This window comes from Dendrobates tinctorius, unplaced genomic scaffold (genome assembly GCF_039654945.1).
Source record: "Dendrobates tinctorius isolate UK_male_01 unplaced genomic scaffold, ASM3965494v1 ptg000035l, whole genome shotgun sequence".
NCBI classification, from domain to species: Eukaryota; Metazoa; Chordata; class Amphibia; order Anura; family Dendrobatidae; genus Dendrobates; species Dendrobates tinctorius.
In genome coordinates, this window is record NW_027361703.1 from 45,720,540 (window position 1) to 45,745,768 (window position 25,229).

The 25,229-nt window shown below is 48.6% G+C and overlaps 1 protein-coding gene across 4 annotated transcripts in view; it reads left to right on the plus strand.

The window, feature by feature from the left end:
* IL17REL (interleukin 17 receptor E like) overlaps nucleotides 1–25,229 on the plus strand; it is a 245,695-nt gene that overhangs the window by 84,900 nt on the left and 135,566 nt on the right. For 2 of the 4 annotated variants that reach the window (XM_073573471.1, XM_073573473.1), the window contains exon 1: nucleotides 21,732–21,887. The exons of the other annotated variants lie outside the window; for them this stretch is intronic. In XM_073573471.1, the coding sequence (XP_073429572.1) occupies nucleotides 21,750–21,887 (138 nt within the window). In that variant the 5' untranslated portion in view covers nucleotides 21,732–21,749. Of the gene's footprint in view, nucleotides 1–21,731; nucleotides 21,888–25,229 lie in introns of those variants that run through there. 4 annotated transcript variants of the gene reach the window in all.

The following is a 25,229-nucleotide window of genomic DNA, read 5'->3' on the forward strand; positions in this document are numbered from 1 at the left end:
GCCCGGCGGATCTCCACGAAATAGCACCGCAGATCATCACAGAACCTCCGCCATGTTTTACAGTTGGGAGAAGGCAGTCTGGATGGAATGCTTCTTTCGGCTGTCTCCAAAAATACAGGTCGGAAATAGGGTAAACGATGATTCGTCTGAGAATATCACATGTTTCCACTGCTCGAGGGACCAATTCTGGAGGTTTCTACACCACTCTAAACGCTTGGAAACATTTGTCATTGAGCGCAGCGGTTTTCGAATTGCAGCTCTTCCGTGGAATCCAGATTTGTGCAGCTCCCGACGAACAGTTTTCGTGGAAACTGGGTTCTGTAGGTGTTCATTGAGCTCAGCAGTGATTTTCGGAGCAGTGGTCTTGCGATCCTCTCTCACAATTTGCTTTAGAGTCTGACGGTCTCTCTCAGTCAACTTCGGCTTTCGGCCGGACCTGTGCTTTGCTGCAGACGTTTTTCCTTCTCTTTGAAACGCAGTCATTACATTGGAGACAGTACCTCTTGACACGCCAAGCATTCGGGCACTTTCTGTTACACTAGTGCCTGCCATACGAGCACCAACAATTTGGCCTCTTTGAAAATACGAGAGGTCTGCCATTGGTATCAGGTTCTCATCAATGTTCTTACAATTCTGCAAAACAAACAGTTATTTACATACACATATCACATAACACAAATAATTAACTACAAAACATTACCATATGTCACGGTTTGCATGTTTATAACATGTTCGAAGATAATGATGCCAAAACGTTAGGTGTTTCCATTATTTTGTCCAACCCCTGTATAGTATGTATAACTTCTGGATTGCAGTGTAAAACTGACAGGCAGCTTAACAGGCCCTGCCTCGGGCAGTACATACAGTGTCAAGGGTTATCCTGCCTATTATTTTGATGTAGAACACATGTGAGGTAAAAGCTGTGGTTTGGACTGTTGGTGTTGCTATTTATTTTAATTTCATATTGTCACATTATCCAATGAGTTCCTACAATATTCCCTACCTGCTGACATTCTCATATGTTCACACAGTGGCTACGACCTTGAATTAATGCAGAAAAGTGCTTTACATTGCTATAAAGTAATATTGCAGTGCAATATAAAAGCAGTAAGAATATAAAAATACTTGCGTATGCCAAAAATAAAAAAAGTAAACATACGGTACATAATAACTGCACTCCTATCAACCAGAACTGTAAAGTTATTACATTATTTAATCCATTCAGTGAATGCTGTGAAAATCCAAAAATAAAAAAAAATTTCAGGATTTACCTATATTCTTGGAGCCTCAATCAGGCATCTGTTTTATTGTTTATACGTGAAAAGAAAAATTGGAACAATTTTCGTCAGTGTATTGAATCCAATTTTCAGTCAACTTTGCCATGTGGCATCTGGTTTGCTATGCATTTTTTCCCAAGTTTCTTGGACTCTATAGTGTCCATTTTTTTCAGAGAACCAGTGTTAAGTTAACATGTAGTGACTAGTAAATATCTTCTTAAGGCTCTGTCACTGGAGAAATAAAAAAACATATATTGCTTGACGAAGACAGGGGAAAAAAAATAAAATAGCAACACCTGCAAGGGCAAAACAAGATGGGGTGTAAAGAGGATATATTATTGAGAACCTAACATTGGTTGCCGGCTTACTGTGCAGGAGTAAAGGTGAATCTCATAGGCAATCCACGCATTATAATAATTCAGGACCATTATTCATGGTGACAGATTCACTGCTCTATAAATGGTAAAAATTAAATGATACCCGACTCTACAGAGAGTCATTGGATGGTTTTTACTTCCTGAGGCATTATCAGGATATTTTTATTTAATTAGGCTATTTTAGCTGAATTCTTTTTTTTTTTTTAATAGCGTTCTGACACTGTGCGGCGCACACACTCCAAGCTCCTCTGCCAGGAGGAAATTAACTTTATTCCCCCAGGAAGCGTTCGGCTTCCAGTCATAGGAATGACGCTGGCACAGTGATTGCTCAGCGTATAGAGAGCTGTGACTGTGCCCGTGCCTCCGGTACTGACTGACATCTGGCTCTAATGATGAGCTGTCTGTCAGTTAGTGCCAGGGGGCGCAGTTTCAACATAGAGAGCGGTGACTGAAATTGTGCCAGCGCCACTCCCATGACTGGAAGCCGAATGCTGCCGGGGGAATAAAGTTAATTTTCTTGCGGCAATGGGGCTCTTGGTGCTTTAGCTACATAGTGTCAGAATGCGATTAACCTGCTGATCAACCTCATATCTGCAGGTTAATAGTGTTTTTTTACATGACAGGTTCCCTTTGAAGGCATATTGAACACAGTGGTAGCAGTGCTAATGCATGTTAGTGTGAGGAGACTGCAGGCACGTAGGATGCAGTAACTGACTGTACACAGACCAAGGGTGAAAGGGGTTTATTATACAGTAGAAACTCCACACAGTGAGAAAACTGAGGGATAATATTCCCTAATACAGCAAAAGGCTGACAATACAATAAAATATAACTTATCACTCAGGCGCCAGTCACAGTTGAACTTCTGTCTGTGACTGGTGCTGCCTAGATTGCATCGCAGTGGAGGTCTGTCACAATCCTGAGGTAAATGAATGTAGTATCTTTTGACGTTTGTGGTGTCCTCCCGTGGTCCTGATGATGGCGGCGAATCTTCGGGATCCTGATGTGGGTCTTGGGTCCAGCAGATGAGGTGATGAAGAGGGATACATCCTTATCCTCAGTGGCGAGTGTACCAACACTATGGAGATTTGCAGTACTGCCCAAACACAGTTTGCAATGGGCAGCCTGGTTAGCTGTGCCAAATCGACACACGCCTAAATCCCGTTCACAGACCTTATCTCTGATGGTCAGTATTGTCAGCTGGGGTGGCTGTGGCAGCGTTGTCTGTTGTGTCAGCGGTCTCAGCGAGGGCAGTGGTGTCTGAGCGGTACTCAGTCGACGGTCTCCTGTCAAAGCGCTCTGCCGTCCCAGGCTTTGCTCTGCTCTACCCAGACGCCTCTCAGCTGATTTTACCTCACAGGCATCCCGTGCGCCCGAAGTTCCCGCCCAAACTGTCTGGCCACTCACGCGCTGCAGCTCTGTCCGCTTAGCCACGCTCCCCTTTTCTCAAACACAGTGTACGGTCTGGAGTCTCATGCTTTCTATCGGTGACAGTTCCAACAGTTCTGGACCCCTAACAGGAGTTAGTTCCTTCCCCTTACATGAATAATAATCTTAAAGAGAGCCATCAGAACGTTTTTACATATGGAAGGAATGATATAGACATATAGGCGCTTGTCTCCCAATACGAAATGAAATCTTATTCTGTAGGGATCCAACGTGTGAGTCCTGTTGATTTTAATTTAGAAGCCATATACAAATCAGAATGGAATTATGCAGGGTAGTGTCAATGTATTTGGAAAAAACATGCCCCCAGTGTATTTCGAATCTAATCTGTATAAGGCTTCAACTCTAGATTTCTTGTGACTGGCACATCAAATCTCTACAAAAAAAGATATATTTTTTATTATTGGGGCAAGCGATTATACAGTGATACCACTACTTCCATATGCAAATCCGTGCTGACAGGCTCCCTGTACGCTTACACATACGCTGTTTGGCAATATACCTTTAATGCTTACTTGTTTAGTAAATACAAGTAAAGCATACTGCAAAATTACCGTAGTCAGATTTTTTAATGAAAAAATGTATTTTCATGAAGAATAAGTGCCTAAAGAAGCCATACCACTATTCCACTACTTCTATAGGTAAGATAAGCTGGCAGGTTCCCTTTAAATGACTTTGTGAAGTTGCATGGATCTAGACCCGATTTTGTGTGTGATTATGGCATATGATATATATCTTATTATATCCACATTATGTACTACGTAGTAGGTAATAATACAGGTTTACAACTTTGTAGTGAAGATTTGCCAAAATTTGCAAATTCCTCACAACTGGATTTGATTTGGAGGCTGTAGTAAGTAGTAAGTATAAGCCCTAAAAAATGGTGTTATGTAAATTAGTTTTACTTGTTATGGTTCAGTCTAGGTTAATATTCCCCTTGCCACTCACACACAATGAGGCACAATATTACATACTAGGCTGTCTTGTGACATGTTGTTGCATTATGCCTTTAGTCTTCATTTATGTCTGAATCTCTATATATAAATCTGAATGTGTGTGTGTATGTATGTATCACCAACCAATCACGAAGCACCTTTCATTTCACCAGAGCTGTTCAAAAGAAGCTAAGCTGTGATTGGTTGCTATGACCAACAGTTTTCCTTGCAACCAATCTCTAAGCATCTCTCATTTCACCAGAGCTGGTTAAAAGTAGCTGAGCTGTGATTGGTTGCTATGCGCAGGTTTTCCCACTTGACAACACCTCAGCAGACATTGACATGGTGGGAGAAATCTAACATCCCCAGGAACATAAGCTCCAGCCATCAACTGTCCCCCAGAAAGGAGCAATGAGTACATGACAGAAATGAATCCCTCCTTCCATGTAGTACTTTCCCCACAATTCACCTGAATACACCCATATAACACGTAATGCTTTTCCTATAACAACCCATTCAATATGTACTATACTGCATACAGATGCTTTACATCCATGAGCAACTCAGCTGGACAAATTACAAGTTGACGGTGCATGAAAATGTGTGTGAAGGTTTCTCTACCTGCCTGCCCGTGTCTGATCCCTGTCCTTCCACTCGGGTCCTGTGTCCTTGCTCCATCTTGCCTGTCTCTCTCTGTCTTCTGCTGTCCTAATCCAGTCCATCCCAAGCCGCCCCTCTTGGTACCGGCTGCTGTGGCATTCGAATCCCTGGGCCTGCTCCTAATGGTCCCTGTATAGGGGTCGGCTCCACGTGGTTGCTCGCCCGGGGCCCCTCGGTGCCGTTGTCCAGAGGGTCCACTCCTGGAGTCCTGCCTCGTCTAGCGAAATGCTAACAGTACGATCAGGCCATGGATTCCGCCGGTACTTCTGTCCCTCCTCAAAAGGATTTGCTCTTTCTGCGGGAGAACCAAGGGAGCATAATGTCCGTAATGAAATCCATGGACTCCCGTCTGTCAGCTTTTCAGGCTGCCGATCTGGGAAATGCTGCTCAGCTGGCCAGTCTCCAACAGGAGCTGGGCCAGCAGCGTGACACCCAGTCCCATATCTTAACTTATATGGCCTCAGTAGACAATCTCTTGGTGGCTCTCCAGTCCACCGCCGCGGCATCTGCGCCTGCTCCCTGTCCCGTTTCTTTTCCATCTCCTCGCCTCGCCAAACCACCCCGGTTCAATGGTGACCCCAAACACTGCAGGGGGTTCTTAAACCAATGTAGCCTTCACTTTGAGCTGCTGCCTCACCAGTATCCCTCTGATAGGGCCAAAGTAGCCTTTATTATGTCCCATCTGGAGGGGGAGGCCCTGTCTTGGCTAAACCCTCTCTGGGAGAGGGACGATCCCATGGTCTCGAACCTTCCGGTCTTTTTGAATACGTTCCGGAGGGTCTTTGACGAGCCAGGTTGGCTAGCCTCTCTTACTGAGTCCCTTTTCAACCTCCATCAGGGCGCCCTCACCGTCGGACAGTATGCTATCGGGTTCCGCACACTTTCCTCTGAATTAGGATGGAATAAAGCGGCACTGGTGGGGGCATTCTGGCGTGGTCTCTCGGGCAGGATAAAAGATGAGTTGGCAGGTCAAGATACCCTCACCACTCTCGAGGACCTTATTTCCCTGGCTACCCGCATAGATCTCCGGTTTCAGGAGCACGCCTGGGAGTCAGCTAGAGACAGGAGATCCACTAGACCAGTTCTTTCCGCCAACCGTTCCTCTAGTCCACGTCCAGCTGGGGTTCCCCATACTCCTCCGTCCGAACCGATGCAGGTTGACTGTGTCAAGTTGGCCGAGGTCTGGCAGAGAGAGAGACGGGCACAAGGCCTATGTCTCAATTGTGGTGGAGCTTCGCATTTCATCTGTTCCTGTCCTGAGAGACCGGGAAACTCTTCCGCCTAGGCCAGGTAAGAGAGGCCTCCCTAGGTGTCCATGATTCCTCTCAACCTCTTACAATGTCCGTTCTTTTGATTTCAGGGCAGAGGCGCAGCTCCGAGGTGGCTTACATGGATTCGGGCTCAGCAGGTAACTTCATCCGGCGTGAAGAGGTGGAGAAGTACCAGATTCCCATGGTCACTCTGAAGAATCCTCGGCTAATTGCGTCGGTAGATGGCTGACAGTTACAGGTACCCGTCACCATGGTCACTGAGGAGGTAGACTTGCAAGTTGGCGCCCTACACCGTGAAAGAATGGCCTTCTATGTGCTGCCTAGTCTTTCCCACGTGATCCTCCTGGGGCTTCCGTGGCTACGAACACATCAGCCAGTTCTTGACTGGTCATCCGGGGAGGTTCTTCACTGGGGACACTCGTGCCATGATCGGTGCCTGAACCCTATTCATCCAGCTGGTTCTTCACGTCCACCTTCTGACCTCTCGGGCCTACCCTCGGCCTATAGGTCCTACGTAGACGTCTTTGATAAGAAGGAAGCGGAGATCCTTCCCCCGCACTGGCCTTTTGACTGTCCCATCGAGCTAGTCCCCGGTTCCACCCCTCCTTGGGGTAGGATCTACCCACTGTCTCCTGCAGAGACCTTGGCCATGTCCGAATACGTCTGGGAGAACCTCGCCAAGGGTTTCATACGGAAATCCTCCTCTCCCGCAGGAGCCGGTTTTTTCTTCGTCAAAAAGAAGGACGGGTCTCTGCGGATGTGCATTGATAATAGGGGCTTGAACGACATCACCATCAAGAACAGGTACCCCCTTCCTCTCATTCCGGAGCTGTTTGATCACCTCAGAGGAGCACGGATTTTCTCCAAGATAGACCTCAGAGGAGCCTACAATCTGATCCGCATCCGCGTAGGCGATGAATGGAAGACCGCTTTTAACACTCGAGACGGTCACTATGAGTACCTTGTCATGCCCTTTGGTCTGTGCAATACTCCCGCTGTGTTTCAAGAATTCGTCAATGAGATCTTCCGGGACCTCTTGTACTCCTGTGTGGTAGTGTACTTGGACAACATTCTTGTCTTCTCGCCAGACCTTTTGTCTCATAGGAGGAGTGTCCACTTGGTTCTTCAGCGCCTTCGAGAGAATCGCCTGTATGCTAAGATGGAGAAATGTCTCTTTGAGCAAACCTGGCCTACATCATCTCCGACGCTGGATTGAAGATGGATCCGGAGAAACTGTCCGCCATTCTCAAGTGGCCCCGTCCCGTCGGCATAAGAGCTATCCAACGGTTTCTCGGATTCGCCAATTATTACAGGCAAATTTATTCCTCATTTTTCTTCAATCACCAAAACCATTTCCGCCCTCACCCGAAAGGGGACGAGTCCCAATTCTTGGACCACGGAGGCTGAAGAGGCCTTTCTGACACTAAAACGGGCATTTTCCACAGCTCCAGTCTTGTCCTGTCCCGAGAGCAGCAAACCCTTTGTGCTAGAGGTGGATGCCTCCTCAACAGGAGCCAGGGCTGTACTGTCTCAGAAAACCATCTCTGGTTGCCTACGCCCCTTTGGATTCTTTTCCAAGGCCTTTTGTCCATCAGAGTGCAATTACTCGATTGGCGACCGTGAACTCTTGGCCATAAAATTGGCCTTGAAAGAGTGGCGTCACCTTCTGGAGGGGGCTGTCCACCCTTTTGTGATTTACTCAGACCACAAAAACCTAGCCTATCTCCAGTCCGCCCAGAGACTCAATCCTCGACAGGCTAGGTGGTCCTTGTTTTTCGCTCGCTTCAATTTTGAGCTCCATTTTCGCCCGGGTGACAAGAACACCAAAGCTGATGCCTTATCCAGAGTCTTCCAGCAGTCCGAGGATGGAGAGGAACCTGCTCACATTATTGAACCCTCAAGGATAATCACCATGGCTCCTGTGAATCTGCTTTCTCCACCCCCAGGCAAGACTCTCATGCCCGAGGATGCCAAGAGAAGAGTCCTACTCTGGGGCCATTCCTCCAAACTGGCAGGCCATGCCAGAACCAAGAAGTCTCTCACTCATCTCTTGGCACTACTGGTGGCCTACCCTCCGCCAAGATGTGGCGACTTCGTGGCCTTTTGTCCTTCTTGCGCAAGAAACAAAGTACCACGACGGCCTCCACCCGACTTGCTGCTTCCCCTGCCTGTCCCTACGGTACCTTGGGAACACATCGCCATGGATTTTATCACCGACTTGCCCCGCTCATCTGGCTGCACGGTGGTTCTAGTGGTGGTAGATCGTTTTTCCAATATGGCACATTTTATCCCGTTGACCGGACTTCCCTCTGCTCCTGAACTAGCCAAAATCTTTATCTATCAGATTTTCAGGCTCCATGGTCTACCTCAACGCATTGTGTCGGACTGGGGAGTCCAGTTTACTTCCAAGTTCTGGAGGGCACTTTGCAAACTCTTGGATACATCCTTAGATTTTTCCTCCGCCTACCATCCGCAGACTAATGGGCAAGTGGAGTGAACTAACCAGACGTTGACTGGATATCTACGTCATTTTTCCAACGTCCACCAAAATGACTAGGTCGACCTGCTTCCCTGGGCGGAGTTTGCCTACTACAACTATACCGGCGAATCCTCGACCAAATCTCCATTTTTTGTGGTGTTTGGCAGTCATCCCGGCCTTCCTCTACCTGTAGGCTCTGCTTCCGAAGTACCTGCGGCCAACTCTGTGTCCCTGGAATTCTCTGAGATCTGGGCCGAGACCAACACAGCACTCAAGAAAGCCAGTGAGCGGATGAAGAATCACGCAGACAAGAGGAGATTGGATCCTCCGCCGTTTCATATTGGGGATAAAGTCTGGCTTTCATCCAAATATATCCGGCTAAAATTACCCTCGTACAAGTTGGGCCCCCGGTACATCGGTCCCTTTGAGATTCTTGATTGTGTCAATGAAGTCACCTACAAGTTGAAGTTGCCTGCTTCGCTTCGAGTCCCGAACACCTTCCACGTCTCTCTCCTGAAACCTGTGGTACTAAATCGGTTTCACTCCTCACCGTGTTCCGTGCCTCGGCCGGTTGGTACCGACAACACCATCGAGGTAAGAGATATTCTCGCCATGAAAAGAGTCAGGGGAAGGCCCTTTTTCCTTATTGACTGGAAGGGTTTTGGTTCTGAGGAGAGGTCCTGGGAGCTCCGGGAGAACATCAACGCTCCCCACATTCTCAGGAGATTTTTTGCCAATCGCAGTGGGGGGCGGCTTAAGGGGGGGGTACTGTCACAGCCCCCATCACGCCCCGCTGTACTTACCTGCCCGCTCCCGCGCCGCAGCCTCTCTTCTCCCGTCAGCCGCAGTGTCCTGTGACCGGCCTGCGATGTCCTTGCATGCTTTGCGCATGCGCCGTAGGCCGCGGCCACGTCCTTCCTTCTCTTCTTATGCTCCGGCGGTGCCCTGACTCGGAAGCACCGCCGGACCAATTGGGGCCGCTTCCAGGCTATTTCAGGCCGCCCTCCTGTAATAGAGGTGCCTGATTGTTGTGTTCTTTTCTGCACGCTAGGCCCCCGTGCCCTTGCCCTGTGCACTGTGCCTGGTTCTCACCACTCTCTGCGCTTCCTATTACAGCCCTACTCCGGTCCTGCCCGTGCCTTATTCCTGCCGTCCTACTCCAGTAATGCCTGCCCGTGCTTGATTCATGCCGTCCTGCTCCGGTCCTTCCTGCCCGTGCCTGATTCCTGCCGTCCTACTCCGATCCTGCCTGCCGGTGCCTGATTCCTGCCATCCTACTCCGGTCCTGCCTGCTCATGCCTGATTCCTGCCGTCCTACTCCGGTCCTGCCCATGCCTGATTCTTGCCTTGCTCCATCCTGCCTGCCCGTGTCTGATCCCTGTTCTTCCACTCGGGTCCTGTGTCCTTGCTCTGTCCTGCCTGTCTCTCTGTCTTCTGCTGTCCTACTCCAGTCCATCCTGAGCCGCCCCTCTTGGTACAGGCTGCCGTGGCATTTGAATCCCTGGGCCTGCTCCTAATGGTCCCTGTATAGGGGTCAACTACACCTGGTTGTTTGCCCGGGGCCCCTCGGGGCCGCGGTCCCGAGGATCCACTCCTGGAGTCCTGCCTCGCCTAGCGAAACGCTAACACCATGTTTCTGTGCAATTTCACTATTCTACTTTTACTGGCTCTGAAGTGATAATGTGGGATATTAGGGGTAGTAGTCCGTTGGCTCTGGCTGATGGGATGATGTGGGATATTAGGGATAGTAGCTCTGGCTGACGGGATGATGGGGGATAGTATAGTGAATGTGGCTATGCGGAGTGGGCGGGGCTATACACTCAGCATTATATATATAGATATAATCATTATAATTTGTTATAACTAATCGTAGTTAGTTACTATGCACTGGCAGCAGCGGGCTCTTCAGCTAGTTACTTCTAAAGCTTGTATAGGTAATCATGACAGCAGCGTGCATGTAGAGAACAGTCTTTATTAGTCTGCATATTGATATATGACCATATGTTTTACACTGTGCTGCTAATGGATCAATGTTACATTCTTCTGATGCAACTTAATATAGATTTTTTTTTTAGATTTAAATCTGTAGTTGTGAAAACTTTGAGGTTACATATTATAATGATTGATACCAGTACTGGATACAAGATATAGTGACTGTAAGGGCAGAGACAGACTGCCGTATTTCTTGTGCGAGAATTGCATCGTAAACCTCATACTGGCTGTCGGCTCTCCAGAACCCACGGAGCACTAGGCGGAGGAGGGCATGACTTTGGGAGGGGTGGACCTTTAACTCCTGCAGTTTTGTTTGTATAGTGGTATAGATTCTAAGCAAGAGTGATGTTGCTTTAAGATGATAGTAAAAACTTGGCACTCAAAAGGAAAAATAGATTTGACAGTTCCTTTATTGTACAAAACATCCAGTTCAACACACTTGAACGTTTTCGGTCATACAATAGACCTTCATCAGAAAAGGAATTTCACAGTTGGTTTAACTGAAAGGAGCTGTAATGGAAAATTCCATATATTATTAAAGAGACAGCTGGCATGTGTGGCACTATTCAGTACTGAGTGTATTGGTATACAAAAGTGGGTAAATGGTGTCTGATGAGCAGCAGATAAAGGGGATGAGGACCTTATGAAGCGGAGAAACACTGGATTGCAGGAATAGGACCACAAGGTATCCTGGTAAATTAGTATATATGTCCACAAATGGAGCTGAGATTTATTTAGAAGATATGCCACGAGTTGTGCATAGCAAGCCTGAGTCCCCAATGAGGAAACGGTACTTTTATGCTGAAGGGTTAAGTCCTGTCCAGGTAAGTATGCCCCAGGAGGAGAGGTCGCGCTGGTAAGAAAGGCACAATAAGTGCAAGGGAATAGCGCTGCTTCTGTGTCCGGGCGTGTGTGCAGCTGAGAGAGAGACGCTCCTATATAGTATGCCGCTGCCTGGTGTGTTACTATGAGGAAGGTGAGGCTTATATAGGGTAGGTAACTCAGTCTCTGTGAGGAGGGGGTCGGCTGGTCTCTCTCTGGTAGGAGGGTGGGGGCTGGTCTCTCTCTGGTAGGAGGGTGGGGGCTGGGCTCTCTCTGGTAGGAGGGTGGGGGCTGGGCTCTCTCTGGTAGGAGGGTGGGGCTGGGCTCTCTCTGGTAGGAGGGTGGGGGCTGGGCTCTCTCTGGTAGGAGGGTGGGGGCTGGGCTCTCTCTGGTAGGAGGGTGGGGGCTGGGCTCTCTGGTAGGAGGGTGGGGGCTGGGCTCTCTCTGGTAGGAGGGTGGGGGCTGGGCTCTCTCTGGTAGGAGGGTGGGGGCTTATATAGATTAGATCAGTGGTCCCCAACCTTTTTTGCACCAGGGACCGGCTTGAACCAAGACCATTCTTCCATGGCCCGGCAGGGCGGGGATGGAGGTGTGACAGGGGCGGGGCTTTGGTCATAAGGGGGCGGGGCTATGGACGCGGTTGTAGTTTAGCAGTGCATATTTATCATTTAATTATAACATTTTTAATGTGACTCAACTCACCATAGGTTTTGAATGAGTGGGAGCACCTGGCTTGTTTCTCTGTTTCAGTGGGAGCACTGGGCTACTTCTACTGATGACCGTCACTGCTAATGATGATTGGAACCTACAAGGAAATGGAGCATTGAGCACTTAAGAACAATTGTACTGGAGTACTGTACATGCTGATTATTTTCTAATCATCAGAAAATGTATGTGTGGTCCCCCCCATCCAGCTCTGTGTGGCTCCCCCTGTTGTATGCATGGCTCCCCTGTCCCATCCTGTACACATGGCTCTGCTCCCACTCTCCCTCCCTTGTATATATGGCTCCGTTCCCACTCTCCCTCCCCTGTATATATGGCTCCGCTCCCACTCTCCCTCCCTTGTATATATGGCTCTGCTCCCACTCTCCCTCCCTTGTACATATGGCTCCGCTCCCACTCTCCCTCCCTTGTATATATGGCTCCGCTCCCACTCTCCCTCCCCTGTATATATGGCTCCGCTCCCACTCTCCCTCCCCTGTGTATATGGCTCCGCTCCCACTCTCCCTCCCCTGTATATATGGCTCTGCTCCCACTCTCCCTCCCCTGTATATATGGCTCCGCTCCCACCCTCCCTCCCTTGTATATATGGCTCCGCTCCCACCCTCCCTCCCTTGTATATATGGCTCCGCTCCCACTCTCCCTCCCTTGTATATATGGCTCCGCTCCCACTCTCCCTCCCCTGTGTATATGGCTCCGCTCCCACTCTCCCTCCCCTGTATATATGGCTCTGCTCCCACTCTCCCTCCCCTGTATATATGGCTCCGCTCCCACCCTCCCTCCCTTGTATATATGGCTCCGCTCCCACTCTCCCTCCCCTGTATATATGGCTCCGCTCCCACTCTCCCTCCCCTGTGTATATGGCTCCGCTCCCACTCTCCCTCCCCTGTATATATGGCTCTGCTCCCACTCTCCCTCCCCTGTATATATGGCTCCGCTCCCACCCTCCCTTGTATATATGGCTCCGCTCCCACTCTCCCTCCCTTGTATATATGGCTCCGCTCCCACTCTCCCTCCCCTGTGTATATGGCTCCGCTCCCACTCTCCCTCCCCTGTATATATGGCTCTGCTCCCACTCTCCCTCCCCTGTATATATGGCTCCGCTCCCACCCTCCCTCCCTTGTATATATGGCTCCGCTCCCACCCTCCCTCCCTTGTATATATGGCTCCGCTCCCACTCTCCCTCCCTTGTATATATGGCTCCGCTCCCACTCTCCCTCCCTTGTATATATGGCTCCGCTCCCACTCTCCCTCCCCTGTATATATGGCTCCGCTCCCACCCTCCCTCCCTTGTATATATGGCTCCGCTCCCACTCTCCCTCCCTTGTGTATATGGCTCCGCTCCCACTCTCCCTCCCCTGTGTATATGGCTCCGCTCCCACTCTCCCTCCCCTGTATATATGGCTCCGCTCCCACTCTCCCTCCCCTGTATATATGGCTCCGCTCCCACTCTCCCTCCCCTGTATATATGGCTCCGCTCCCACTCTCCCTCCCCTGTATATATGGCTCGGCTCCCACTCTCCCTCCCCTGTATATATGGCTCCGCTCCACTCTCCCTCCCCTGTATATATGGCTCCGCTCCCACTCTCCCTCCCCTGTATATATGGCTCCGCTCCCACTCTCCCTCCCCTGTATATATGGCTCCGCTCCCACTCTCCCTCCCCTGTATATATGGCTCCGCTCCCACTCTCCCTCCCCTGTATATATGGCTCGGCTCCCACTCTCCCTCCCCTGTATATATGGCTCCGCTCCCACTCTCCCTCCCCTGTATATATGGCTCCGCTCCCACTCTCCCTCCCCTGTATATATGGCTCGGCTCCCACTCTCCCTCCCCTGTGTATATGGCTCCGCTCCCACTCTCCCTCCCCTGTATATATGGCTCGGCTCCCACTCTCCCTCCCCTGTGTATATGGCTCCGCTCCCACTCTCCCTCCCCTGTATATATGGCTCCGCTCCCACTCTCCCTCCCCTGTATATATGGCTCCGCTCCCACTCTCCCTCCCCTGTATATATGGCTCCGCTCCCACTCTCCCTCCCCTGTGTATATGGCTCCGCTCCCACTCTCCCTCCCTTGTATATATGGCTCCGCTCCCACTCTCCCTCCCCTGTATATATGGCTCCGCTCCCACTCTCCCTCCCTTGTATATATGGCTCCGCTCCCACTCTCCCTCTCCTGTGTATATGGCTCCGCTCCCACTCTCCCTCCCCTGTATATATGGCTCGGCTCCCACTCTCCCTCCCCTGTGTATATGGCTCCGCTCCCACTCTCCCTCCCCTGTATATATGGCTCCGCTCCCACTCTCCCTCCCCTGTATATATGGCTCCGCTCCCACTCTCCCTCCCCTGTATATATGGCTCCGCTCCCACTCTCCCTCCCTTGTATATATGGCTCCGCTCCCACTCTCCCTCCCCTGTATATATGGCTCCGCTCCCACTCTCCCTCCCTTGTATATATGGCTCCGCTCCCACTCTCCCTCCCCTGTATATATGGCTCCGCTCCCACTCTCCCTCCCTTGTATATATGGCTCCGCTCCCACTCTCCCTCCCTTATATATATGGCTCCGCTCCCACTCTCCCTCCCTTGTATATATGGCTCCGCTCCCACTCTCCCTCTCCTGTGTATATGGCTCCGCTCCCACTCTCCCTCCCCTGTATATATGGCTCGGCTCCCACTCTCCCTCCCCTGTGTATATGGCTCCGCTCCCACTCTCCCTCCCCTGTATATATGGCTCCGCTCCCACTCTCCCTCCCCTGTATATATGGCTCCGCTCCCACTCTCCCTCCCCTGTATATATGGCTCCGCTCCCACTCTCCCTCCCTTGTATATATGGCTCCGCTCCCACTCTCCCTCCCCTGTATATATGGCTCCGCTCCCACTCTCCCTCCCTTGTATATATGGCTCCGCTCCCACTCTCCCTCCCTTGTATATATGGCTCCGCTCCCACTCTCCCTCCCCTGTATATATGGCTCTGCTCCGCTCCCACTCTCCCTCCCCTGTATATATGGCTCTGCTCCGCTCCCACTCTCCCTCCCCTGTATATATGGCTCTGCTCCCACTCTTCCTCCCCTGTGTATATGGCTCCGCTCCCACTCTCCCTCCCTTGTACATATGGCTCCGCTCCCACTCTCCCTCCCTTGTATATATGGCTCCGCTCCCACTCTCCCTCCCTTGTATATATGGCTCTGCTTCCACTCTCCCTCCCCTGTATATATGGCTCCGCTCCCACTCTCCCTCCCCTGTGTATATGGCTCCGCTCCCACTCTCCCTCCCTTGTACATATGACTCCGCTCCCGCTCTCCCTCCCCTGTATATATGGCTCCGCTCCCACTCTCCCTCCCCTGTATATATGGCTCCGCTCCCATTCTCCCTCCCCTGTGTATATGGCTCCGCTCCCACTCTCCCTCCCTTATGGCTCCGCTGGGCTCCCCCATCCTCCCCATCATACTTACCCTCACGTCGCTGAACTTCCTTCCCGTCGCTCCACGTCCCTGCATCTCGCGGCGCTTCAGCTTCTTCCTGTGCGGAGCGGTCACGTGCTACCGCTCATTAAGGTCCATGAATATGGACGCCACGCCTATGGGAGATGAGTGGCGTCCATATTCATGACCTTAAATGAGCGGTAGCACGTGACCGCTCAGCGCTGGATGAAGCCGCCGCGGGATGCAGGGTGAGTATCAGCTGCTGCACCGCCCCCCCGGCTCCCCTTGTGTCCGCGGACCGGCAAGGGCACTGCAACGGCCCGGTGCTGGGCCGCGGACCGGCGGTTGGGGACCCCTGGATTAGATAATTCTGTCTCTGTCCTTCTTTCTCTCATCAGACGAACTCCGGGAGACATCATCAGGCACATGCAGGGATGTATAATACCAGGGTTATCACTTCACATTACAGCTGATAGGAGCACACTCACCTCAGACATCGTGTATTAGTGTAGTATCAGCACCTACATCATAGATGGGATTAATATTACCTCAGAAATTCACATAGCCACCAGGTTTACCTCATGTGGCTGCTGCAAGTTACTTCACACACTTCAGAGGCGGCCGCTCCTCTGTGATCTCCCTGCAGACATGGCTGGTATATCACATTACTGCTGTATAATACAGAGTCTTCATGAGCTTGGGGTGCTACTGACTGTGTAATATGGAAAACAAGGGACTGTGTGCTGATATTGGCCATGACACATTCACATATGTCTAGAGACTGGTGAGAGGAGAGCAAGTTGGGGGATGGTATATGGAGGATAGGACAGAGCTGGGACACATACAGTGTCTGCCATTACTATGGTGGAGCTGGGCAGTGACCTATTTCTGGAGACTGGTGAGAGGAGAGCAGTCGGGGGATGATAGATGGCGGATAGGACAGAGCATAGAAACATACAGTGTCTGCCATTACTATGGTGGAGCTGGGCAGTGACATATTTCTAGAGACTGGTGAGAAAAGAGCAGTCGGGGGATGATAGATGGCGGATAGGACTGAGCATGGAAACATACAGTGTCTACCATTACTATGGTGGAGCTGGGCAGTGACATATTTCTGGAGACTGGTGAGAGGAGGCAGTTGGGGGATGATAGATGGAGGATAGGACAGAGCATGGAAACATACAGTGTCTACCATTACTATGGTGGAGCTGGGCAGTGGGCAGTGACATATTTCTGGAGACTGGTGAGAGGAGAGCAGTTGGGGGATGGTATATGGAGGATAGGACAGAGCTGGGACACATACAGTGTCTGCCATTACTATGGTGGAGCTGGGCAGTGACATATTTCTAGAGACTGGTGAGAAGAGAGCAGTCGGGGGATGATATATGGAGGATAGGACAGAGCTGGGACACATACAGTGTCTGCCATTACTATGGTGGAGCTGGGCAGTGACATATTTCTAGAGACTGGTGAGAAGAGAGCAGTCGGGGGGATGATAGATGGAGGATAGGACAAAGCATGGAAACATACAGTGTCTGCCATTACTATGGTGGAACTGGGCAGTGACATATTTCTAGAGACTGGTGAGAAGAGAGCAGTCGGGGGATGATATATGGAGGATAGGACAGAGCTGGGACACATACAGTGTCTGCCATTACTATGGTGGAGCTGGGCAGTGACATATTTCTAGAGACTGGTGAGAGGAGAGCAGTTGGGGGATGGTATATGGAGGATAGGACAGAGCTGGGACACATACAGTGTCTGCCATTACTATGGTGGAGCTGGGCAGTGACATATTTCTAGAGACTGGTGAGAAGAGAGCAGTCGGGGGGATGATAGATGGAGGATAGGACAAAGCATGGAAACATACAGTGTCTGCCATTACTATGGTGGAACTGGGCAGTGACATATTTCTAGAGACTGGTGAGAAGAGAGCAGTCGGGGGATGATATATGGAGGATAGGACAGAGCTGGGACACATACAGTGTCTGCCATTACTATGGTGGAGCTGGGCAGTGACATATTTCTAGAGACTGGTGAGAGGAGAGCAGTTGGGGGATGGTATATGGAGGATAGGACAGAGCTGGGACACATACAGTGTCTGCCATTACTATGGTGGAGCTGGGCAGTGACCTATTTCTGGAGACTGGTGAGAGGAGAGCAGTCGGGGGATGATAGATGGCGGATAGGACAGAGCATAGAAACATACAGTGTCTGCCATTACTATGGTGGAGCTGGGCAGTGACATATTTCTAGAGACAGGTGAGAAAAGAGCAGTCGGGGGATGATAGATGGCGGATAGGACTGAGCATGGAAACATACAGTGTCTACCATTACTATGGTGGAGCTGGGCAGTGACATATTTCTGGAGACTGGTGAGAGGAGGCAGTTGGGGGATGATAGATGGAGGATAGGACAGAGCATGGAAACATACAGTGTCTACCATTACTATGGTGGAGCTGGGCAGTGGGCAGTGACATATTTCTGGAGACTGGTGAGAGGAGAGCAGTTGGGGGATGGTATATGGAGGATAGGACAGAGCTGGGACACATACAGTGTCTGCCATTACTATGGTGGAGCTGGGCAGTGACATATTTCTAGAGACTGGTGAGAAGAGAGCAGTCGGGGGATGATATATGGAGGATAGGACAGAGCTGGGACACATACAGTGTCTGCCATTACTATGGTGGAGCTGGGCAGTGACATATTTCTAGAGACTGGTGAGAAGAGAGCAGTCGGGGGGATGATAGATGGAGGATAGGACAAAGCATGGAAACATACAGTGTCTGCCATTACTATGGTGGAACTGGGCAGTGACATATTTCTAGAGACTGGTGAGAAGAGAGCAGTCGGGGGATGATATATGGAGGATAGGACAGAGCTGGGACACATACAGTGTCTGCCATTACTATGGTGGAGCTGGGCAGTGACATATTTCTAGAGACTGGTGAGAGGAGAGCAGTTGGGGGATGGTATATGGAGGATAGGACAGAGCTGGGACACATACAGTGTCTGCCATTACTATGGTGGAGCTGGGCAGTGACATATTTCTAGAGACTGGTGAGAAGAGAGCAGTCGGGGGGATGATAGATGGAGGATAGGACAAAGCATGGAAACATACAGTGTCTGCCATTACTATGGTGGAACTGGGCAGTGACATATTTCTAGAGACTGGTGAGAAGAGAGCAGTCGGGGGATGATATATGGAGGATAGGACAGAGCTGGGACACATACAGTGTCTGCCATTACTATGGTGGAGCTGGGCAGTGACATATTTCTAGAGACTGGTGAGAGGAGAGCAGTTGGGGGATGGTATATGGAGGATAGGACAGAGCTGGGACACATACAGTGTCTGCCATTACTATGGTGGAGCTGGGCAGTGACCTATTTCTGGAGACTGGTGAGAGGAGAGCAGTCGGGGGATGATAGATGGCGGATAGGACAGAGCATAGAAACATACAGTGTCTGCCATTACTATGGTGGAGCTGGGCAGTGACCTATTTCTAGAGACTGGTGAGAAAAGAGCAGTCGGGGGATGATAGATGGCGGATAGGACTGAGCATGGAAACATACAGTGTCTACCATTACTATGGTGGAGCTGGGCAGTGACATATTTCTGGAGACTGGTGAGAGGAGGCAGTTGGGGGATGATAGATGGAGGATAGGACAGAGCATGGAAACATACAGTGTCTACCATTACTATGGTGGAGCTGGGCAGTGGGCAGTGACATATTTCTGGAGACTGGTGAGAGGAGAGCAGTTGGGGGATGGTATATGGAGGATAGGACAGAGCTGGGACACATACAGTGTCTGCCATTACTATGGTGGAGCTGGGCAGTGACATATTTCTAGAGACTGGTGAGAAGAGAGCAGTCGGGGGATGATATATGGAGGATAGGACAGAGCTGGGACACATACAGTGTCTGCCATTACTATGGTGGAGCTGGGCAGTGACATATTTCTGGAGACTGGTGAGAGGAGAGCAGTTGGGGGATGGTATATGGAGGATAGGACAGAGCTGGGACACATACAGTGTCTGCCATTACTATGGTGGAGCTGGGCAGTGACATATTTCTAGAGACTGGTGAGAAGAGAGCAGTCGGGGGGATGATAGATGGAGGATAGGACAAAGCATGGAAACATACAGTGTCTGCCATTACTATGGTGGAACTGGGCAGTGACATATTTCTAGAGACTGGTGAGAAGAGAGCAGTCGGGGGATGATATATGGAGGATAGGACAGAGCTGGGACACATACAGTGTCTGCCATTACTATGGTGGAGCTGGGCAGTGACATATTTCTAGAGACTGGTGAGAGGAGAGCAGTTGGGGGATGGTATATGGAGGATAGGACAGAGCTGGGACACATACAGTGTCTGCCATTACTATGGTGGAGCTGGGCAGTGACATATTTCTAGAGACTGGTGAGAAGAGAGCAGTTGGGGGATGATAGATGGAGGATAGGACAGAGCATGGAAACATACAGTGTCTGCCATTACTATGGTGGAGCTGGGCAGTGACATATTTCTGGAGACTGGTGAGAGGAGAGCAGTTGGGGGATGGTATATGGAGGATAGGACAGAGCTGGGACACATACAGTGTCTGCCATTACTATGGTGGAGCTGGGCAGTGACATATTTCTGGAGACTGGTGAGAGGAGAGCAGTCGGGGGATGATAGATGGAGGATAGGACAGAGCATGGAAACATACAGTGTCTACTATTACTATGGTGGAGCTGGGGAGTGACATATTTCTGGAGACTGGTGAGAGGAGACCAGTCAGGGGATGATAGATGGAGGATAGGACAGAGCATGGACACATACAGTGTCTGCCATTACTATGGTGGAGCTGGGGAGTGACATATTTCTGGAGACTGGTGAGAGGAGAGCAGTTGGGGGATGGTATATGGAGGATAGGACAGAGCTGGGACACATACAGTGTCTGCTATTACTATGGTGGAGCTGGGGAGTGACATATTTCTGGAGACTGGTGAGAGGAGACCAGTCAGGGGATGATAGATGGAGGATAGGACAGAGCTGGGACACATACAGTGTCTGCCATTACTATGGTGGAGCTGGGCAGTGACATATTTCTGGAGACTGGTGAGAGGAGAGCAGTTGGGGGATGGTATATGGAGGATAGGACAGAGCTGGGACACATACAGTGTCTGCTATTACTATGGTGGATAGCACAGGCCTGAGTGGATTACCTGGAGCCTTAGCATATATGTTTAATCACTTAAAAATGTCAGTGAGGTGTCCATATGCACCACTGTACCCATTAATTAAAGCATTTTATAGTTCCCCAGCTATACAGCTCTGTCAAAAATTAAGAGACCACTGCAAAATTTTCAGTTTGTCTGATTATTATTGTTATAGGTATATTTTTGAGTAAAATGTAAATTGCTCCTTTATTCTATAAACTACTGACAACATGTCTTCGGATTTCCAAGCTCTAAATTTTGCATTTATTTTCAGAAAATGAGAAATGGCCAAAATAAGGGCTCATACTCACATGCGAGAAACTGAGTCTCACAAGTCAATACCCGGCACTGTCGCCGGCACTCGGATCGGAGCATTCAGCTGCATAGAAATACATGCTCAGGTCAGGAGAGGTGGCGGTACAGTCCGTGCAGTACAATGGGATTCTCGCATGAGTTATATGGCCGTCTGACTCGGCCCTAAAAGTCATCATATGTTACCTCTGTCTGATCCAATTCAGACTCTACGGGCTCATACCCACTTGCGAGAAAAAAAACGTCCGATTTCCAGACTGAAAAAAATGGACGAGTGTCATGCGAGTACAATGCGATTTTTCTCACATAGCATCCGTATGGTATCCGTATCACATCCGTATTCAATGCGTTTTTTTTCTCTGCAACTATTTTTCTACAGTCATTTACAGGACCATTTACAGTGTTCTATGACACAGAATGGTAATGTATCCGTAAAAAATGGATGGAAAACAGATTGTCCGCTTTTTATCACACCCAATGACTTGCATTGGCGAGTCTCATCTGAAAATCGCAGGAAATCGCGGCATGCTGCGATTTTTTTTCTCAGTCCGATTTTGGCTGAGAAAAAAAAAATCGCAAATGAGATGTCACCTATTGAATAATATTGGCCCGAGTGCAATCCGATTTTTTTAGGGGATTGCACTCGTCCGTATTTCTCTCCAGTGAGTATGACCCCTACATATGATTATCTTATTACAAAATGTACCCAAATTAGGGAACTTTTTTTTCCTGTTGCATCATTAAGGTGTGACAAGGAGGGGTTTAACCCATAAAAGCAAGACTGTGTTCTTCTTCCTCTATGTGCTCAGAGCTTTCACTCACAGTGAGTGTAGTCATGATACCTAACAGCACAAGATGCTCTTTTCTGTGTTGGAAAAGTTGTGGATCTCATTTTCTCATTATATTCTTCTTTGGAATTGCTAACTGTCATTCAGTACAGAGAATTAAAGACTGCGGGATAATGTGCTCTCAGGTAAGAGCTTATCAGGCATGTTAAAGTTCTATTCCTCAGCAGATGAAATGATAGATAATACAACTACATATTCTATTCTGATGTATAGCCTGCAATGTCTTGGAGAATGTTCATTTCTATATTTTATTTCAGAATTATTGCATATTTGTAAATATGTATAAAACAAATTGATACAATTTATATCAAAGCCTATATAGAGAAGTTTATACAGCAATGCATTTATACACTTATGTTAAGATCGGATGATGGACACAGCATTACAAATGACAGATCAGTCTTATGCTCTCATGTATTTTACATCTTTTGGCTGCTTTTTAAAATAATTAAATTTTATGATGAAAAGCTAAGCTTATACTAAACAACCTTTGGTATGTATAGAAAAATTGGGAATGTTGGTAAATTAATTTCTATTCTATCATAATGGTCATATAATTGAAATTACAACAAGAAATGTATGTACAGAAGGTGGAATTAAACACAAACTCCTTGAGAACCACAAATGTTCTTCATTTTCCTAAAGCATACCTGTAAACAGTAGTAATTTTTCCAGCAGATAACACTAGATGTCGCTGGTGCTGAAAGTCTCTGTGCATTACTATAGAATCCTTGTAATGTTTTCCAACACAACCTACCTCTGTTAACTACAGTGGTCTTTTGGAGGGGGCAGTCGGGATTCCTCATACACACTGTCAGCTGATCCTGCCAACAGTCTTTATGGGGGTCTATACAGAGATAATCTTATAATTTTCTTCTCCCTCTTGTACTTATTTCTGTAGTTTGTATTCATTCTGTCCTACTTTTAAAGAAAATTATCAAAACCTCCACTAACTAGTGATGAGTGAACGTGCTCAGATAAAGCGTTATCCAAACATACTTGTGTGCTAACAGAGTGTCTTCAACATGCTCGAAAAATATTTTCAATTTCCCTCGGACTGTTAGGCAATTCCAGCATGTGTTGCAACTGTCAAAAATATTATTCGAGCATGTCGAAAACTATCGGTTGGCATACGAGCATGCTCGAATAACGCTAATATGATGGTGAGCTTCGTCTGTTATAGATATCGCAAAGTGCTGCAGAGTACAGCATGGTGGAAAATGGGAGCATCAGCCAGGGCTTCTGAGGAGGAAGCAAATGTTTTAGGCTGTCCCAGATTTCTATTAGGAAGTACATCTAAGTTACGGTCAATAGACAAAGCTGAGTCCTAAGGGTATATTTACATGTAGCAAACATATCCTTGTTTTTGCATCAAACACATGGAATTCAGCCATTCAGATGAATGGGTCAGTCGCAGAAGTTTCTGCAACAAATCTGCCACATATAAAGGTACAGTATGTTCACATGTGACACAGAACATCCAGTGTGGAATCAGTCAAGGTGTCACGATTTAGCTGTCGGGTGACCCGGGACTAGGGGCTCATTCCAAATCTCTACCACTAGGGAGCTCTCTAGTTCGCCCTATTCCCTGGGATACTTCTGAAGGTGAAGATGCCGAGGCCACCACCCTTGCATTATCTCCTGAATCAGCCCTCCATCTATGTTCTTCCCTCACACAGGGAAGAGGGGCGCTATTGTCCACTGCAGTACACCAACCCGCTGAACAAAGCAACACAAGAGAGGGTAAATTGAAATATAAAGCATACAGATATTCATTCACATATAACAGAGGAATGCATCGGGGAGTGGAGGATGGAGGAATATTCAATGTCAGAGGAGGTAAGGGAATTATCACACTAACAAACCACGCAATAGTCATAGATAACTCCGCCACAACTCTTTCTCATATAAACACCTCTCCATCAAGCCATGCAGCATAAGCTATCTCTGCCATGAGTTTGAATAAGGACCCAGATTATAAAGGGGATGGGAGTGGGTAACTGAGCTCAGCTGAGAGCGCATACTCCCTGAGTTTCCAACATGGCTGATTAACCCCTGTTCTGCCAAAAGAAATAACACCATTTAAAAAGGAGAAGTGTTTGTTTTCAGCACAGGAGTAGGATCAATCAGACGCTGTAGACTTCTGGCTCTTCTCTGCTGTGGTAACCCCGTGACAGTACCCTTTCTTCTACGAGGGACCTCGAAACCTCAGGATCAGGTTTATCAGGGTGTGACTCGTGAAAAGACCGGATCAATCTGGCCACAGGACGTCAGATGCTGTTACCCACATCCTCTAATCAGGACCGTACTCCCTCCAATGTACCTGATACTGAAGTGACCAAAGAAAAAATGAGAATCCATGATTTTCACAATCTGAAACTCCAAGTTTCCATCGACAATGACAGGAGACGGTGGCAGTGGTGATGGTATTGAAGATGTGACATATTTTTTGAGGAGATATGAAAATTAGTAGAGAAAGCTACTGACCAAGAAAACACAGGGATCACCACAAAATATGAATTTTATTAATTTCAGAAAGACAACACCATTATAAAAACATTTAAAAAGTCATAAAATGACACATGCAAAGCACAGAAGGCTCATAATAGAGCCAACAAGACTCACCCCGTTATGAAAACAAGTAAGTTAGCTCGAGAATAAATGATAATACACAGTGATTATACCTATAAGCATATTATGTCACAAGATCCCCCCTTCAACTCCTGCTAATGAAATTGCAAAAGGCCCATGATAATGGACGGGCCACAATAATCAATATGTCTTAATATAAACCAGAGTTTAGACAATATTTGACCAATAAGACACAAGATATAAAAGGACAGTTAGATGCCCACATACAATACCAGGGGGGAGGTTAGACATATTAACAAGATAACAATTAACAAAATGTACCCCTACACTGTGAAGGAGCCACATACATGATCTGACTTCCACCTGATGAAGACGGATCCTCCGTCGAAACACGTTGTGGTTTTAACCCATCTCTTGTCTGAGTCTCTTTCCTGCGCTCCTAAGACCGTTTCCATTTTCTCAAAACATACATGATCTGGGACACAGTGCGACAGATAATGCAGAGGAATTAGACAACCTGTGAAATAAATGACACCTATAGGGAAGCCAATAAGGCTAAGAGTATACAAAACACAAAGATTGTATCCTGCCAGCGCTGTCCCGGAGTAATACTGCTCACATGGGGGGAGCTTGTGGAGTGCCCGACGCGTGTCGCCACCTCAAGGTGGCTTCGTCAGGGGCTGGAGAGTCAGTCTGATCTATGTCCTATAAATATGTTCAATAATCAGAGAAGGTAATGCAATGCAGCCGCGGCGACATACCTGAATAGCCGCATTAAAAATGGAGACCGGGAGACATAGTCACGCTGGAGACAGAGGTGTGGTCTGAGACTCATGGTCATTTCCTGATTGGGGCTGTATGACGTATCAAACGTC